The following is an 18,470-nucleotide window of genomic DNA, read 5'->3' as shown; positions in this document are numbered from 1 at the left end:
CAATTGTCATGCTAATTATTGGAGATGTGGTGATAAACAACATACAGCCTCCACATTACATGTGGGAGAGACAGACAAGGGACCAACAGTTACAGTGGTTGAAGTTTGATCTAATGGTGCAATGGAAGCCTGTTGGAGGGGCACCCATCACAGTCCAGAAGGAGATCAGTGGAGGCTTCTAATGAGGAGAGACATGTAAGCTAAAATCTGATGGAGGTGTAGTAGTGACAAGGTGAATATTAGGAATGAGAGGAGCATGGAACTAGAGACAGTGGACCCATGCGTGCAAAGACGGGAGCAGAGAGCATCTGGGACTTGTACAAAGTCCAACTCAGAGTGGCACTATCTGGTCAGTGTGAGGGGGAGGTGGGCAGGGCTGGCACACCAACTGCTAATGTGGCCTTGAAAATCAGTTAAAGGGTTGTTTGAACTTTGCCCTAATGACAATATGATATAATTGGAAAGTTTTTAGGTAGAGGATAACATATCAGAAGTATCTTAGGGGTCAAGTTAGAGAATTGATTGGAGAAGGTATGGAGAGCAGTTAGGAAGCAGTCCTGTACTCCACGTAAGATGATGTTTCCTTGGTTTTAGATATTTGTGTTCTCATTTAACATTACTGTAGAACCACCTAACACTCCCAGTCCCCTCTGAAGGTGGGGCACACTGTATGGGGGTGAAGAGCAAAGACCTACAACCAGGCAGCCTGGGTGTGATCCCCCGTTCTTCCAATTTCTAGGTGCAGAGCCTGAGCAATGGGGGAAATTACTCACATTTGAGGGGTGCTGTGAAAATGTAAAGAGACAGGGGTGTGAAGTGCTTCGCACCATACTTGTCACGTGAAAATGAGGGCTTAATAACCACTAGCCATTTTTTAAATTTTTATTCTTATTACCTTTCCTCACTCCGCTCTGGAAATGCCCCGACCTTTGGCTTATTATGACGTACATAAGAAGAGAATTACAGAATGTGGAAACTGGGAGAGGTTTGGGGTATTTTATTCAATCTCCTACTTCCATTCATGAGAAATGAAAGAAAAGAAATCAAGCAACTTCTCCGGGGTTGCACAAGACCGACCTGAAATTCTTCACTGGTCTGGTTATCTTACCTCTTACATGTACGTATATATTTTGGTGACTACACTTAGCCTTAAGTATGGATCTTTCTCGTGTTTGTTACGGCAGATTCTTGTGTGGCAATTCCTAACTTGGAAAACTGTCTCACACACTTTGTAACAAATCATTCAAACCCCATACAGTTTTCGATAACGTTAGAAACAAAAACAGGGGTGAGGTGGACAGTTAAATCTGCAGAGACTGCAAGCTGGGTTCGTTTCAGCAGTGGGGTGCAAACTGGTTCGAAGCCTCTTGTCGGGTGAGGCCCTTCTCTCCTTCTCTCTCGGACGCGGCAGCAGCCCCCAGCGCTCCTGTCCTCACTTCTGCCTCCTGGATTCTTTGCCTCTTCACTGAGGGCCCTGGGATCCGATTCAATCGAATTAACAGCTGTTTAGGGAGAGACTGCTTTGTTTAAGGAAAACGCTGAGCTGGAGGATTCAGGGATGGAGTCCCACCCTTCGCCCCTAGAGAGGAGGTAGGCGCTCCGCCTGTATCTTAAACTTGACCTTCCCGCCCCCCTTAATATACAATGCGCACGAATTCTCTCCCAGGTTTGCACCGACCACGCTCCTACATCCCCCAAAGGTCTCCCGCGTAGGGCGGCTTCTGCCTGGCTCCAGCTCTGCACACCCGGACACCGGGGTGGAGAGCCTGCTGCCCCGGACATTCAGCATCAGGGGACTGGGACCAAGGTGAGCGCTACCGCTCACGGACCGACTGCGCGGGCAAGGCAGCGCGCCCGTCCCGGTCGCAGCTTCCTCGTGTATTATCCAGGGCGCGGCACGCTTTCCTCTGAGTTTCCCTCCGGCGCTCTCCTTTCCTGCAGCCTGTGTTCGCGCCCAGCGCCCCGAGCCCGGCGGCACCTTATCCCCTCTCCTTTGTCCTCCTCTCCTGCAGCCCGACGCCTCAGGGCAGAGTTCAAGTTCAGCTCTGGCTCACGCTCCCGGTTTAGGAAAAGGCCGGGGGGCTGGAGGGCGCGGGTTTGTAGGGGGAGGGAGAGGCGAGTCGGAGGGAGGTGGCCTCTGATTGGTCGGGGAGGGGGAGTGGAGGCACGGAGTTTCCCACAATGCCCCGGTGCGGTGCAGCCGCGGATGGATGCTGCGGGAAGGGGCTGCCATTTGCTGCCCCTGCCAGTGGCGCGCGGACCCGCCGGCTCTCCTGCAGCGGCGGCCGCCAGCGCCGTCAGCCGGCCCGGCCTCTGCGGCGCCGCCGCCTCGCCTCCCTCCGCGGCCGCAGGAGCGGTCGCCATGAACCCCAGCTCCTCGGCGGGCGAGGAGAAGGGGGCGACAGGCGGCAGCAGCAGCGGCGGAAGCGGAGCCGGGAGCTGCTGCCTGGGCGCCGAGGGCGGCGCGGACCCGCGGGGCGCGGGGGCAGCGGCGGCGGCCGGGGCCGCTGCCCTGGAAGAGCCCGCGGCCGCCGGCCCGAAGGAGAAGGACGAGGCGCTGGAGGAGAAGCTGAGGAACTTAACTTTCCGGAAGCAGGTCTCTTACAGGTAGGCGCCGGCGCCCGGCAGCCCGAGACAGGTGCCGCCGCCGCGGGCGGGAGACCCACACTTCTCCCGCCGAGAGGCGCTTCCACGGAGTTGGGGGCATCTGGCGCTCCCTCTCTCTTTCTCTCTCTCCCTCTCTCTGTCTGTCTCTGCTTCTCCCTCCCCTTTCTGGGGATATGTGTTCTCTTCTCATCCCATCATTCTGGGCTGGAGGAAGCTACGTGCCCCTGGTTTCCTCCTGTAACCGGAGAGAAGACTGGGTCCCTGAGGTCAGAGCAGCAACAAAAAGGCGCGCGCGTGTGTGTGGGAGGGGGAGGCACACACAGAGATGGCTAGTTTGCTTGAGAGAAGTCCTCAAAGTTGTCCCTAAGCCGATGTCATCTTCAGCCACTCCCCCTACCTTCCAGGTTTCCCTGGATGAGCCTTTGGCACTAACTTGGTAGTTGAGATCACCCGGGAGGCAGAAAGGAACAGCGCTATCCGGAAGGGAAATCCTTACCGAAGTTGGACCTGCATCGAAATTCCCCACTAAGGAAGAGTCAGATGTGAATCCATGTCTAGAGACAGGCAACTGGTTACGGGGGTTACACTTACGGAGGGCTTTCCCTCTCTCCTGGGTGTGCCGAGAAGGACAACCGGGGCGGGGGTGGGGGGGCCCGCTGGCAAGCTAGGGGTGAGGGCAAAAGGGGCCCATACTTGCCCCTGAGGATGGATGTATTTGTGAGACAAGCACAGTGTGGGTCACATGGCCCCCAAATTATGATAAAAGATTACCCCCAATTGTGTCAGGATCCAAAAAGGAGAAATGAAGGTTCAGTAGGTTCTCTGCCTCCTCTTCCACTCCATCCCCAGGGGAGAATAAAAATATGGACAGGTGGGAGAGTTTCGGAAACTACCCTTACTGCTTGTTAATTTTAAAAGCTGTGGTGATAACACAAGCATAGAATTACAAAATTTTGCACTTGCTAGGGTCGGAGTATTTCTTGAAAAGGGGTCAGTACAAGCATTCTTGTGACCCTACTTCTTTTAAGTTAGCAGTCCTTTCCAGAAACCCATATAAAGTATTAAGCCTGTCACACCATGTGCTGTTATGTAAGCAAAAGCAGATGACAGAGGTGTGTGGGTTTGTGAGAGTGTGCGTTGTGTTTATGGGGGTATGCGTATGAATCATTGGGATCCCCGCAGGCGATGCTGGACTGGAGGCCCCAGCCAGTAGGGCATGTGCTCTGTGTCTGCGTGTTGGCTTCTGGTGACTCCGAAATGGTCTTCCTGGTGAGGTTATTGCTCTCGCATCCCTCAAAAGAGTGTGTTTTGTTCACTGTGCGTTGAGGGAGTTTCCCACCTGACTTGCTCCTTTAGTTACTCACGTAGATCAGGACCAAATACATCTTTCTCTTTATATTTTTGGTTTCTAAAAATAGACAGGTGGTGGAGAGTGGAGTAGCTCTAGGGAGGGATGCTGGGACACAGGCAGTTCCACTTCCTAGGTACGATGGCCTGTCTGGCCCTTAGGGGAACAGGGACTACATTCAGCCTAATTTAGGAACTGCGAGTGGGAGAGGGAGTTGATTACGTGAAGCACATTGTGGGTCTGGCCTCTCGGGCTGAGAAATGCTCCTGTGTCATTGGTATTCATCAGACTCCTCACTGGGTAGGGCTACAGAGCCGGAGTTTGCAAGGGAAATCATTTTAGCTAGCCTCTTGGTTGAGATCATTCTCTGAGCCTCTCTCCTGGAAAGGGGTACTGTGTGGTGCCGTGGCTTTCTGGGTTGCATGCTCACACATGTGTGTGTAAGTGTGTACACATTCAAACATAGACATGGACCCAGACACAGCATTTTTCTCTAGAGGAATAATAATACTGTGTCTGCCTGACAATCCACAGAGGTGGTCCTCCTTTGTGAACATCATTTCCTGGTAAATAAAGCTTTACAGTCTCCAGTTCTGCAAGCCACCTGATTCTGCATCGTCTCAGGTGTCTGGTTAAAAATGCCCGCCACCTCAGACTTACAAAATCAAGCTCTCTGGGGGTAGGAATGTTTAACAGACTCCTCAGGCAATGTGTAAGCACACTAATATCTGAGGATTGCTGCTCTATTTTTTTACCAAAGGCTAAACAATTGATCTTTGAACTCATAAGCCTTGCCCAGCCAAACAAGGCCAGGCAGTCCCAAACTCAGAGGAAAGATGGAAAAGGTAGGTGATTTTATCTGGCACATGTTTGTCCTGGGTAACGTAGAGAGTGTCTCCATTTCGATGATGATTGTTTGTTTTTAGAGTTATGGTGAATGGCCTACCCGCTTGCCATGGAAGCCATTCATTCTGGATTCAGATGTAGCCGGGCCTGACCATTTTGTTGGTGGGTTAACCAATGGTCTGTAAGCAGCTTTGGCTGGAGTTGGGTGTTGGCTTCTCAGTGGGGACCACACCACCTCACTTGCGGGGTACATCTGAGCATGGCGACTGGTGGGAGCTCATGGAGAGGGGTCAGGAAGCCCTCACAGAGTGGAATCTAAGCAGATGGGTTCAGCTGGGGTGAGAAGTATGGCTGCTGTGTAAGGGGGATCATTTGGGGTGGAGAAGAGGAGATTTGCAGGTAGGTCAAAAATATCTTTTGAAGAACACAGATATTTGCAGAACGACACTTGTTAGGAAAGAAGGGGGCTTTGGGCTAGGGTGTGCGTGTGCGTGTGTGTAGGGGGGTCTCATCTGTTCCTTCTGTTGCTAAGGAACCTATAAGCTAGGGTTTAAAAATAAATGAGGAGTGGGTGGGCATATGCAGTGACTCCTGTCTTTTTAGGAACCAGAGCCCTTTACAAAAAGCCTTTAAATAACTATTTCTGGAGGCAGATTATTCATTTTGCTTGACTTTTACTTTGTTAAGTAAAATAAACTCCTTTATATACCCCTCGATTTCCCCTCATTATCTTTTCTTCCTTTTTTAGGGAACCATTTTTCCCATGAGAATTTTTCCTTTATTTTAGATTTGGCTCCCCTAGAGCAAATAGTCTCTGGAGACTGTAAAGCTGAAGGGTTTAGAAGGCAGTGCAAGTGAGCTGGTACTTTTCTCTTAAAATTACTACTTCCTTTTTCTTTGCAAATTATGGTGCTGCAACAGATACATATGTGCCAGTGACTATATAATGTGTAGGAACTGGGTTTCTTTTTTTTAACCGCCATAAGAATTCCCATTTAAGTCAGTAAAATTAAAGAAAAAAATCTTTTAGAAGCACACAGGGGAGGAGGAGGAGAAGGCTGCCGATGTTTATTGTCTTCTGTGTGCCAGGCGCTGCCCTAGGTATTATGGTATATTTTATCTTATTTACTCTTCATGACAGTCTTATGTTGTGATTATGGTTATTTTTATTTTACAGAAAATGAATCTGAGGCTTAGAGCTTGGGTAGGAGGCAGAGTTTAAACCCAGATGTGACTCTAAGTGACTTTCTCTTTCGACTGCACCATGATTTCCTAAACATTCATTTCTGGCTTGACCTCTCCCCATGGGTGTGTATGTGTATGCATGTCGGGGTGCAGTGGACGCTGCTCTTTCACCTTTTCCATAATATGCCACAGGTCATTGCGTATTATCTCTTGTCTACTTTATTCTCTGGACCATGTCCCTTTGGCTATATAATTTTAAGGAACTCCTCTACTATTTCAGAAATGAAAATGAATATAAATTCATGATCATCAGGAAATAGATTGGTTTTGCTTCTGAGAACAAAACCACCTACATGACACCTGCCATGTCTCTGAAGATAGTCCTTGTAGAGTTTTATATGCCTTTTAATTAAGATTACACAGGTGTTGTGTAGGTGAACCTAGATCCAGCGAAGAGCTGGCCTGTCTGTACCTCCTCGAGCAGCACAGACTCAATGAGGAAATGTGATTTTGCTTGTAAGGAGGCCTGAGCAGTTACCATTACTTAAGAGATGTTGATGCCTGTGCTTCAGTTTCTCTACTTAGAAACGAGGATGTTAATACCAGACCCTCCATAAGGGGAGTTGTTGGTATGAGACAGAAGTAGCAGCAAGGAGGATTAAATTTCTTAGCTTAGGCAACTAGGTAAAAAAGGATCTATTATTCTTTACAGGTTGGGAATAAGAACAGAGTATTTCCATTTTGTGTTTTGGCCTGCAGCTCAAGATTATGTGATTATAAGAAGGATGATTGGGATGTTGAAAGCCAAACAGGATAGCGTGGACATAGTTCTTTCTTGGGAAATTGATTGGGAATTGATTGTGTATGGGGGAAGTGTTCTTTTCCCCCATACACAACCAGCATGCAGCATCCTCTTTTGTAAATCAGTTTAATGTCTTTGCCTGTGCTTTATATATTGGTTAGGTATTTAGAGACTTTAAGATCGGATGAAAACCTTGGTTCTAATTTAATGTTTCCTTCCCCAGTAATTACTTGGGACTTGGCTAAGTGTAGACTTCCGCCATCAGGACACACACATGCAAGACTGCGCTTGAACCACTGTCCAGAGTACTTAATATGCTCTGATTGACCTTTCAGAGGCTTGGTTTTCACATGGGATGGTGACAGCACTGGGTCCTGCTGAATCAGAGGATGGAGAAGTTGAAGGGAGCTTTGCTGGTGCTTATTTCTGCTGTGGCAGCAAGAGCATTGCCTCGTAGGGTCAGATTAAAGTAGACTAGGGCTGGCTCTTTGAAATATTTCACTTTCTAATCTGAGAAAATGAGGACTCTTAGTGAGGGCTCAGGCTGGCTGCACTTTCCATGTCCTTCTGGGCTAGGATCTGGGATACACATCCCTTATGCAATCCTGAGGTGTCCTTGAAGTGGGTTCAGAGGCACTCCCTCTCCGAGACCAGAAGCATCTGGAAGGACCATTGCCTACATGTTGGGCTGTGACACTTGCTTTCTTGCGTGGGTTTGTGTTGGTAACACTGATCCTAATTATTTTTTCTGAGACCCTATAGTTGTAGTTTTAGGACAGTTGTTACCGCAAATTAATGGTGGTCTGAGAGCTTTTCTTTTTTTTTTTAAAGATTTTATTTTTTTCCTTTTTCTCCCCAAAGGCCCCCGGTACATAGTTGTATATTCTTAGTTGTGGGTCCTTCTAGTTGTGGCATGTGGGACGCTGCCTCAGCGTGGTTTGATGAGCAGTGCCATGTCCACGCCCAGGATTCGAACTGACGAAACACTGGGCCGCCTGCAGCGCAGCGCGCAAACTTAACCACTCGGCCATGGGGCCAGCCCCCTCTGAGAGCTTTTCTTACGGTGGATAACTGAGGAAGGAAGGTGAGGAGAGAAACAAAATCTAAGCATTACGTTTCTTTTTTCTTTGAAATTTAATTCACTTGAAATAGCTATAAAAATGAACTAGTTTCAAATTGTTTGAACTGGTTGGAACTATTTAAACTGTTGGAATTGTTTGAACTGGTTGGAATGTTATGCCTATTGCAAGGCATAACAAACCAATGCAAAGCAGGAGATTAAAGAAAGAAAAATGCTAAGTGATGTCTATTTGCACAGAATACTCCTGTAATTCTTCTCTGGCTTGTTCACCATGCAAACTCCTTCTTAGGATTGAGCTCAAATGTGTCCACTTTCTCTGATTGATGCTTAGCCCTGCCCTGTCCTCACATGGCACTTTCAAACAGCTGTGTTCTGACTGAATTGTAATTTTCTATTCTGGGACTTAGACGAGGATTTGAACCTGACACCTTCTAGCTGATCTTGGGCATGTTATGCAACCCCTTTGGGGCTCAGCGTATTCACCTCTAAGATGGGGTAATAGTAAGACCTACCTTAGAGGTTTGTTATGAGAATTAAATGAGTTACTTTATGCAAAGGACTCAGAACAGTGACTTGCATGGATCTAACTTCTCTAATTATTATTATTTCCCGCTAAGTTGTTAGCTCTTTTGAAGACAGAAATTGCACCTTATCATTTGAATCTCCAAGTCCTGTTCTTCTTGCTCAGTAGGTGTTGGATAAATATTTGTTGAATGAATGAATTTAATTGCCTTCTTTGAATAAACTACTACCGTTATCCATTCCCTGTCCATCTCAATTGTGATTTCCTTTCGACTCAGAGAAAGACCTGCCTTTTTCTCATTTACACTTGGCCCAACAGCCCAGGACTGTGTTTCTGTTTGCAGCTTCCTGTGTGGGTACCTGCACCAGCCGTTTAGCCAGCTGTTGGAGGCTGGAGAGGGGTGGCAGAAGCTCTCACTTAACCAGCTATTTGCAGCTTGTCAAAGAAAAGGCCTTAATTTGCCTTCTGAGTAGCACTAATTAGCTCTCCGGCTCTCTTTCTGTCTGTCTCATCCCTTTCCAAGGGGCATCATTGATTTTCTCCTCAGGGAATTTTCTGTTGACTTTTCCTTCTGTGCTTAGAACTTGGAAATGCAGAAAGATAGCTAGCCCGCGTTCCTGGAATCTGTCCTGACCGTCGTCCAGCCGGCCTGAGGTTCCTCCAGCAGCCTCTGTTTTGTATTACTTCACTCAAGCTCTCCTTCCGCCTCACCTGATTGACTTTGGTGGAAAAGTTATTTTAGGAAGAATTCCTTAGTTGGCTTAGTGACTTTAAGCCTTTGTTTTGTTTTTAACTCTCTTAATAACAAAGTCTTTGAAAAAGTGCCAGCTTCTTTTGATTCATATAACATAGGAAGCACTTGAAGAATGGCTGGTGAGTTTCCTGACATCCACAGCGGTCAAAGAGAGGTGGTGTGAACTCTGCTCAGGCTATGTTAGAGGAAATCTAGTCATCAGGTGTGTGTGTTGGCTGAGGGAGGGGCCGTGGCCAGGTAAAGGTGGGAAGAAGGGTCTTTGCAGATCAATTTGGACATTCTTTCCTCCTAGCCCTGAGGTTCTGTGAGCCTTTGAAATGGAACAAATACTGTTTTTCAAAGGCAACGGCTTTTTGAGGGACTTTTGTAGTTCTTATTTCTGTAGTCCTTATGTCTCAAGGGGAGATTTGCTTTTAGATTTTTACATTCATAAATAATGCCCTGATAAGGAACCAGTTCTGATTTAAGCTGTAATATTAATGGTCTGGCTTTTGTTGGATGGAGGGGGAGTAACCAAGCTTGAAATTGTGATAATTAAACTGCAGTCAAATCTCGTTATTCTTGCTCTTCAATCCCCTAAGAGACAGAATGGAGTAGTGGTTAAGAGCCCTGACTTTGGAGCCCTACTGCCTGGGTTCAGTTCTCTACCTCTGCCTGCTGTATGACCTTGGGTAAGTTACTTAACTTCTCTGTGACTTAATTTCCCTGCCTATAAAATGGTAGTGATATAGTAACCACCTTGTAGGACTGTTTGAAGGATAGAGAACTTGTCATGTTCTCTGTCACAAAATAAGTGCTGTTAGTGTTTGTTAGAGGGGAGTCTTCCATTCTTAAGTCCAAATTTGAGCAAATAAGAGCAAATTTGTTTATTCTTCTTCAAAATATTGAGCCTTAATCAAATGTCACGAGCTAGTGATAACATTATTCAGGTAATATGAAAATAAATAGATACACTTAAGAAATTTAATTTAAAGATTTTGGCATTCATTAAGGTACAAAATATGTACTCTTCCTTTCACAGCTTATTAAAAAATAGTTCACTCTTACCAGAGGATATGAAGGAGCAGCTTTCTGCTGCTCCTGAGTGCTCTGGGAATCGGAGCGGGCAGAAGGCCAAGGTCAGAGAAGACTGGCACCATCAGTGTGCAGAGGGGTCAGGGATCAGTGGCCCACCCTCCCAGCTGGTCATTTGCGAGCAGGAAGCCAGAAATGGAGGGTTAGGTGACAGAGGTCTCAGAGCTTCTCAGTGCCAGGACTAGATAAGTAGATAAAGTCAGGGGTACTAGAAATAGAGTTGTCACCAGGGGCTCTAGGACAGAGATTATTTCTCTCCTGGCCTGGCTTGATGATATTTGCTTCGTATGTACAGACAATGGCTGGCTGCCGTGTCCTGGCATCAGAGAAAACAGCTTCCCAGATGTTACCTGTCCTGGATTATTTCAGAAAATAGAAGGCTCAGCCTTCTGGGATATTCTATCAGTTATCTCAACCAGGCCAAACAAAATTTATTTTTAAAAATTTTAAATAATTATTAAATATTTGTTGAACAAGTAAAACTTGTTGGCTCAGGACAGTGGACTAAGTGTTGAGGGAGTAAATCCTTTTTTTCTTCAAAAGGCAAAGAAAAGGCAGTTTGTGTTTTTGTGTATCACATAGATTTTCAGGAAATAGCCAGAAAATAGACTCCTTGAAAGGTCCAAGTACATTTTTAAAATGTGTCATTCCTTTGTATATGAGAAAAATGTCAAAACTCTATGGAAAAATGTTTTTGTTTTAAAAACACTTGAAAGCAATTTGTTTAAAGATAAAAAAAGAACTTTATATAAGCTTATGTGAAAGCAGTTGGAAAGGATTCCAAGTATCACTTTGAGACAAACTTCTGGAGCGTTCTTCAGACTGAAAGGACTGTGTTTTTATCATTGTCCTTATGTGTGTGACAGGGTTTGAGGCAGTCTCTCTCAGACGGAGAGCATTCCCTGTGGAGGTTTCTGAAAAGAGAGCCTGATTTAAAACAATTTCTTTCTTTTAAATTGGCCCCCTCTCAATGTAGAGACTAAGCTGAAGCATATTTTTATTTCTCTCCAATGGAAGCACTGTCCTCAGCATCCAAAGTAACACAGGAAGTAGAACAACCTTGAACCCCAGAAGCTACAGAGCGTGATCTTCCCTGGCAGAGTGAACACCCACAGCCTCCTGCCTTTTCTTACGATGGCCAAGAAGCAACAGACACCACTCTTCATGTCCTTGCCACTGGCCTCTGATACACCATTCCCAGTGGCAGCAAAGGCAGCCTGTACACTTCCAGAGTTTTTGCGAAGTGCAGCCAGGAGAAGAAAAAAGCTTTTCTTGGTTCAAATTCGGACCGCAAGTGTTAATTTACTTACCTACCTACTTGTAAAGATTAATCATTATAAGTTACTGATTTTGATAAATACTCTGTGCCCAGAGCTGCTAAACATTGTATATATAGTATTTCATTTAACCCTCAATTAAGCAGAGATTATATTGTTTCCACTTTACAGATAAAGATGTTGAGGTCTTTAGTGCCTGAGGTCACATAGCTAGGTAAAAGGCAGAGTTAAGATCTCTGCCTTCATTTGCATATTCCCTAATGCAGCTTTTCCCTCTGGTTCTTTCATGCTTTCCCATTTTCTGTGTGCAAATAGCTGTATTTTCACCATCTAGTGGTTTATTAGACCAAAATCCCTTGAGAGGAGAGACCCATGTTTTTCATCTTAGGGGCCCAGCCAGACCTACCACAGGACCAGAGAAAAGCCTTAACAGAAGTTGATGGGCGGAGAGAACAAGAATTCCTTTCCTGTCCGAGCGAGCGTGGACTCAGCTCTGTGAATAGCTGCGTGCTACTGGCAGTTGTAGGGAGGCCAAGACAGAGCGCTCCGTGGTGGTTCTTTTTAAAACTATATGAATTTTCCATTGTTTGAGAGGGAGAATAAATCTGGTTTCCTGCGGCCAGGAAGTGATTTATGGGGATTATAGCCTGGTATTCCCCCCTTCAAATTCTATCTCTAGTGCAAGACCTTATGATTTGTTGAAATCAGAGTGGAACTTGAAGGGAGGCGGGTAATGGTGCAATCGCTTGGGGACCAGTGAAGAAATTAGGACCAATTTATGTGCGCTTTATGTGGCTGAATGGCATAGTAAGCATGATTCTATTATTTTTTTAAAAATATTCTTAGAAGAGTTGAGTTTTTCACCTTTAACTGGAGAGCCTATTCAGGCTGCAAGTACTTGCAATGTAAGTTTTTCCATAACAACGTCCTTCAGAATTCGTAAGTATGTTCGTGTGTTCAGTTAAAGGCACCTAGAAAGTTCCAAAGGATCATTTCAAAAACCTGAGTCATTCTTTCACATTTGAAGAAAACCTTCAGAATTTCTTAGGAAAATATATCTCTAGTTCAAAAATAAATGTCAAAGCTATTTAAAGATTAAAACAGAAGCTTTCTATGAGCCAGTGAGGAATTATAACAAAATCTAAGGGATTTTTAAAAAAAGACAAATTTCGGTAGATTTCTTAAACTGTTAATATTGACTAAATTTAGGTACTTATGGTAAAAATGTGCTTGGTGCTTTTAGGGCTTTACCATTTATAAACTGCTTTCACATAATTGATCTAATTTTACCCTCAAAACAATCTTAGGCAGCAGGTAGAGCAGGTGCTGTTTTCACAGCCCTTGTACAATTCTGGAAGAAGGCATGACCACTAAGAGACTTTCCCAAAGCCACATGCCAGCAAGGGGCACTGCCAGGCTCAGGCTGGTTTTTGGATGTGAAGTCCCATGTTCTTTCCACTTCAGGGCACTGCTTCCATGCACCTCTCTATGGAAAGATAGTTAGCAGCATTTCCCTTTTGTTAATTTCATTTATCTGAATTTATCTCAATTCTTGATCATAATGGACAAAATTGGAATCGATTACTGGCTGACATTCGAAATCCATACTGCATTGATGAGGAGGATGACTTCATTGTCATCCCCATTACTCTTCCTGTGTACGTGAAGACATGAAATCACAGTGTGATGGTTTATGTTTAATACTCCTCCTACTGGGGGAAAAAAAAGAGAAATAGTCAGGCTCTTCCTTTGCATTAGTTGCTAAGCAGCAGCCATTTCATTGTAAAGGAGATTCAGTTCAAGTAATGACATAGGTGTTCCAAGAATAGCATTTCATTTTTACAGCAACTGCATTTCTCATCTTCATATAGCATATGCTCCTGTGGCTGATTGATTTTAGGAGAAGAAATAGGCACCTCAACACCTTTGTTGAATATATGGAGAAAATTCAATATAGGTGACCACCTAATAACCAAACCCCCAGGTTCTGCAACTAAGAGTGAGCAGCAAGCACAAGCTACGTGCAGCTTTAAGGATTTGGAAGTACCTCCAGAAAATACGACTGCCGAACAGGTACGCTTTTGAGGCCATATTTGATGTTAACTGGTAACATCTCAATGGAATACTCTGGGTAATTTAGAATTCTAAGTTTTTGAAGTAATATGGCATAGAACCAAATCTAGTTGCAGCCATGGGGTTGGATTGTGGGCAAGATTTCATTCTATTGAGATTTTTTCTGGCAATTGAATGCTCTTGAAAATGAAGAGAAAGAAAATCCCCTACAAGGCTAGCATAAGTCATGGAGTTCCGTTTTATCAGGAGAAAGAGTGTGAGTATAGAGGAAGACGTGTATTTAATGTCTATAAGTATGTGTGTAAAAGGGGAGATGTCAAATTACAAAGCTGTCAGGTGGTACATTTTTCTGTCTGTGCTGCCATTAACTTTGAAGGCTGCATGATCCGTGTGTGGAAGCCCGTGGCCCTGCCTTTCAAGGCATTTCTGCCGTCTCTGCTATAACTTGCAAAACTGTTGTGAAACTTTTGCATATCTAGGCAAGTATATTTTCTTCAGAGAACTGCTTCATGGGAATTGTTAAGAGAGCAAACTTTGTTGTTTTCTAAGAGTGCACTGCACAACACCACTCCCCAGTCACCCTTCTCAAGCCATTTGAGAGAAAATACCTCTTTCTGGGAGCAGATGAGATACGTGGAAGCTGGGCTTTGACTTCCAGTAAATTGTCCTCCCATTTATGGCAAAGTACCTCTTCCAGGAAGTAAAGGAAGTGTTTGGAGGAAATAATACACGGATGGATCCACAAATGGCAAATGGTTATTCCCACCGTAGTGCTGGATTCATTAGTGTGGTTGTTTGGAGCATCTCTCCAGCAATTAGTGCTTCTCATATATTTTATTGTGCACTTTTTACAATTACTCACAACAGTTTTGGTGAAGCAACTCTGGTGTTCTTGGAACCCATTATCTACACAAGGAAATCAAGTCAAGAGGGTTGGGGAGGAGGGGACTAAAAATCATTGACTTTTGGGCCTGGAGTGAAACCACAGAGGAGCAAGATCCTAAGAGTCTCTCAGAAAAAGCATATCTGGGAGGTCCTCAGTGGTGCACCTTTGGCATTACTCATAGTGATATTAATAATAGTAACAATAATATTTATTGAGGGCTTACTATCCGTGCCAGGGACTGTGCTGGGTGCTGTGCATATTTCAGTTATTCTTACAACAACTTTATGGGGTGGTTATTACTATCTACAGTTATACAAAAGAGGAAACTGAGGCACAGGGTAATGACGTAACATCTCAGGGCCTTACAGCTAGCAAGCAATGGAGCCAGGGTTCGAATGCCAGGAGAACTCCCTGGCCAGTGCCCTTAAGCAGGAGTGCACTATAAGCACTCTGTGCTATATCCTGCTGTAAATGTATAAATATACCCTATTTTGCTTTCGGGAGTTACCTCTACCCTGTCGTGTGCACTCTTGTGGGATTGTAAATCAAGGTGCCCAGCTCTCCACCATAGAAGCTAGTGAGGTCTTTGGAAGCTGCGGTGGGTGCTTCTTCTCAGCCACCCCAAACTGCCTTAGGGCAAGTGTGTGAGCTGAGCTTGGACACCCGGGCTCTTTTGGACTTGGACTCTTTAGAAGACTGTCGGCAAGGATGCCAGTTTGTTCATATCCAGCAGCAGTGCCCTGGTAGGACAGTTCCTGCTGCCCTGGTTCCTGTCTGTTCCAAGCATGGATCACCAGCTTTGCTAATGAATTGTGAACTATCCCAGCTTCCCAAGAAATTCCTTTTTGCTCAAGTTAACCATGGTTGGTTTCTGTCGTTTGCAACTGAAATTAACTAACTAACTGATAAAATATCATTGGCAAATGGTCCACCGGTCTCTACTGGTGAATGTCTTCAGTGCCAGGAGTTCTTGGCTACATTAGGGGGACAGTTATACCACTGGTTAGGTCTAATTGTTAGAAAGTTTTTGTTATAGGAAAAATGAAAGTATTGTCATTTAATGAATACTTAGCATGATTTAGGTACTTAGTGCCTCCTTTTTTTTATTGTTCTTTTATTTAATTATCACAACGACTGTCTGAGTTATTTCTATTTTATGGATGAGGACGCTGAATCTCACAGAAGGGAAATAATTTGCTTCAAGTCAAAGAAGTGTTAATTGATGGAGTCAGGATTCAGACTCGGTTCTAAATCACCCAAAGCCCACATTTCTTTCCATTATACCATGCTGCCTCCATGTTGAGTCCAAAACTGACTTCTTTATTTTTACCTACTGGTATCACATTTTCACCTCTGGGGGATATTCAGGATAACTCTCCTGCTTTTTCTATATGCTAGGTCTTCAAATATTTGAAGTCAACTCTCACATTTCTCTTTAGCCCTCTTTTCTTTAGCCTAACCATCTTCACTTTTATACTTCACTTATCTTAAGGGAGTGTTTAATCAGCTTCACTTTTCTAGCTATTGATAGCAAACTGAATTGTCCATGGCCTTCTTCATAAGAATTGAGCAGTAAACTAAAAATGTGGTCTAACCAGGGCCACCATTAGCACATATGGTGTCTTTGTTCAAATTAGAAACAGGTCCCAAGACTGGGTGGGCAAATTAATACAAATCCTCCCTTACTCCTGAGCTCTGTCAGCCCCAGAGCCAGGATCGAGCATGCGGTGGGTGGCACTTAGGCTGGATTTCAGTCTCTACCTGGGCACAACCTGCACAGTGTAGGTATGCCTCTGGGGACTTAGCTCCCTTTCTGTGGCCACTGTTTGCCATGAGTATATGGGTTAGCATGGGTGCAGGCCAATTGCTATAAAACTCGTCCCAAAAGCCAAATTTCCAGACTGCCAATTCAACAACTTACTGATGACATTTCCAAAGTTTTGCTTAGGTTGCAGCCATTTCACTTAAGATTTGTCATTTCAGTTTGGCTAAATGTTTATTTGGCACGTTTTGTATTTAGTTCATATGCCAAACACTTCTAGAATGTTTAAGATTCCTCCTTCCTCCCTCCCTCCGGCCCTCCCTCCCTCCCTCCCTGCCCTTCTCCCTCCCTTTCTCTTGTCTTTCCTAAGTGAGAAAGGGCAAGCTCTCTCTTTAAGTACTATTTACTATTATCTCTATTTTTCAGACTTATGCTAGCACCACCCTCCCCTTGACCCTACTGCAGGTGGAGAAACGCCTGTGGTCAAATCTTCTAAAATGGCGTAAGCTATTTGTCTGGGAGGTTTTGGAGAACTTTCTTTTAGTGAGTTGACACAGAGCTGATAAAGAAATCCATCTGCGCTTTGGATAAACATATATTTGGTGGCCAAGAAGATTCCTTATTTTGTCAAGAGGATAGCATTTTACTGTTTCAAGTCCTAGGGCTGTGCTGTCCAATACATTAGACACTAGCTGCATGTACCCATCAAAACTAATTTAATAAATCAAATTCAAAATCCAGTTCCTCGCTCACACTCGCCATACATTGAGTGTTAATAGCCTCATATGGCTAGTAGCCACCGTATTGGACAGCACAGATATAGAACATTTTCATCACTGCAGAAAATTCTATTGAGCAGTGCTGCTTTAGGGATTAGTGTCAAGGTACTGATTTATCAGACCTCCAGACACCTCTAGCAAGTCATCCTTGAATCACACCTTGGATGATATAGTTCTTGAATTAAGAAGTTTAGTTCCCTAATTAAGAAGCTATACTTAAGAGGTATAACTAAGAAGGAGAAAACACTGTAGAAAGGGAAAAGGGGAAAATCATTCTTGGTGTTTTTGATCATTCTGCTTGTCATGTCTTCTCTGTCTCCTCACTACAGTGGTGAATGATTTCCATGAGGGTAAAGACAGGGAGTTGGTCTTCTTTCTTCTTTGTAAACTGCATCTTCCCCTCTGTTGCGAGACATACAGAACTATATGCAGGAGGGAACATGTTCTCTAGCTTTTGGGTGGACTGGCTGTTTTGCCATTGAAAATACTTAGCTCAGCTTGTGGTAGTTGCATTTGGGGATAGGGTGAAGGGTGGGGGAAAAGCATTACTGCTCCTCCTTTGGGAATCTACTGATTCCTGACATTTGGGCAAGGGCACGGTTGAAGACGTAGGGTATAAACCTGGAGTATAGACATGCAGCTTCAGGTTGTGTCTGTGTCACATAAATTGCTCATTATGCTCCTTGTTCTATTCTTAACATTAGTTCCCATCACGTTCAATAAATATTTATTGTAAATTCACCAGGGAGGCATGGAAATAAACGCATGGACTTAAAGCTTTAATGTGGCTCACCTGGTTCCTGGAGAAAGGACCTTAGGAAGCTATGAAAAGAGCTTCAAGGACAAATAAAAAGTCCCAAGAGAATCCTTGTGTGTTTGTGTGGATTCTCTCTGGTGCTTTGAACTGCCAATATTGCACACAAGGGTGTTCTAAAAATAACCTGAGTAATGTGCGTCTTCTGCTGAAGGCAGTGAGATAATTTGTGAGGATGATGAGAAATGGAACAGGAGAGAGCTTCAGAAGATGAGAAATGAAATTCATGAATCTCGATGGTCTCTGAGGCTCTCCCACTGACTGAGTGCTTTCTTGGATGTCTTGATATTGAAAATCAGGAAAAAGTACTTAGAAAAAAAGCATCACTGGGAGATCCATTGGGTTTTTCTCACCTATGTTTTATAACATGAGCAGTCTCCTGGATAGAAACTTACCTATGTTATAGGAATAGTTATGGAATACTTGTTATATGTGCAAAGCATTATTTCAAGCCCTTGGTGAGGAATCCAAAGTTGAAGAATGTCTGATTTCCACCTTAAAGTTGCTTCACATTTCTTATAACTTACCGGGGAAACAAATGAAAAATGTAGTGAATGCCTACTATGTGCCAATGCTGTGCTAAGTGTTAGAAATAACAGAGAAATAAGAATCTCTATTATCAAGAATTTATGGTCTAGTGAGGGAGAGAGACAAGGAAT

General features: G+C 44.4%; 1 protein-coding gene across 7 annotated transcripts in view; it reads left to right on the top strand.

Annotated features, from left to right (window-relative positions):
• The first annotated feature begins 2,190 nt into the window (after positions 1 to 2,190).
• Positions 2,191 to 18,470, top strand: part of DGKI (diacylglycerol kinase iota) — a 429,721-nt gene continuing 413,441 nt past the window's right edge. For all 7 annotated transcript variants that reach the window (XR_011504777.1, XM_070514279.1, XM_070514275.1 and 4 more), the window contains exon 1: positions 2,191 to 2,607. Coding sequence is in view for 6 of the 7 variants with exons in the window: in XM_070514279.1 (XP_070370380.1) it covers positions 2,207 to 2,607 (401 nt within the window). In the remaining variant the exon portion in view is untranslated. The remainder of the gene's footprint in view (positions 2,608 to 18,470) is intronic.

The sequence above is a fragment of the Equus asinus genome, chromosome 1, assembly GCF_041296235.1.
Source record: "Equus asinus isolate D_3611 breed Donkey chromosome 1, EquAss-T2T_v2, whole genome shotgun sequence".
NCBI classification, from domain to species: domain Eukaryota; kingdom Metazoa; phylum Chordata; class Mammalia; order Perissodactyla; family Equidae; genus Equus; species Equus asinus.
Note: the sequence above shows the minus strand (reverse complement) of the source record. Positions and strands in the feature narration are given on the sequence as shown.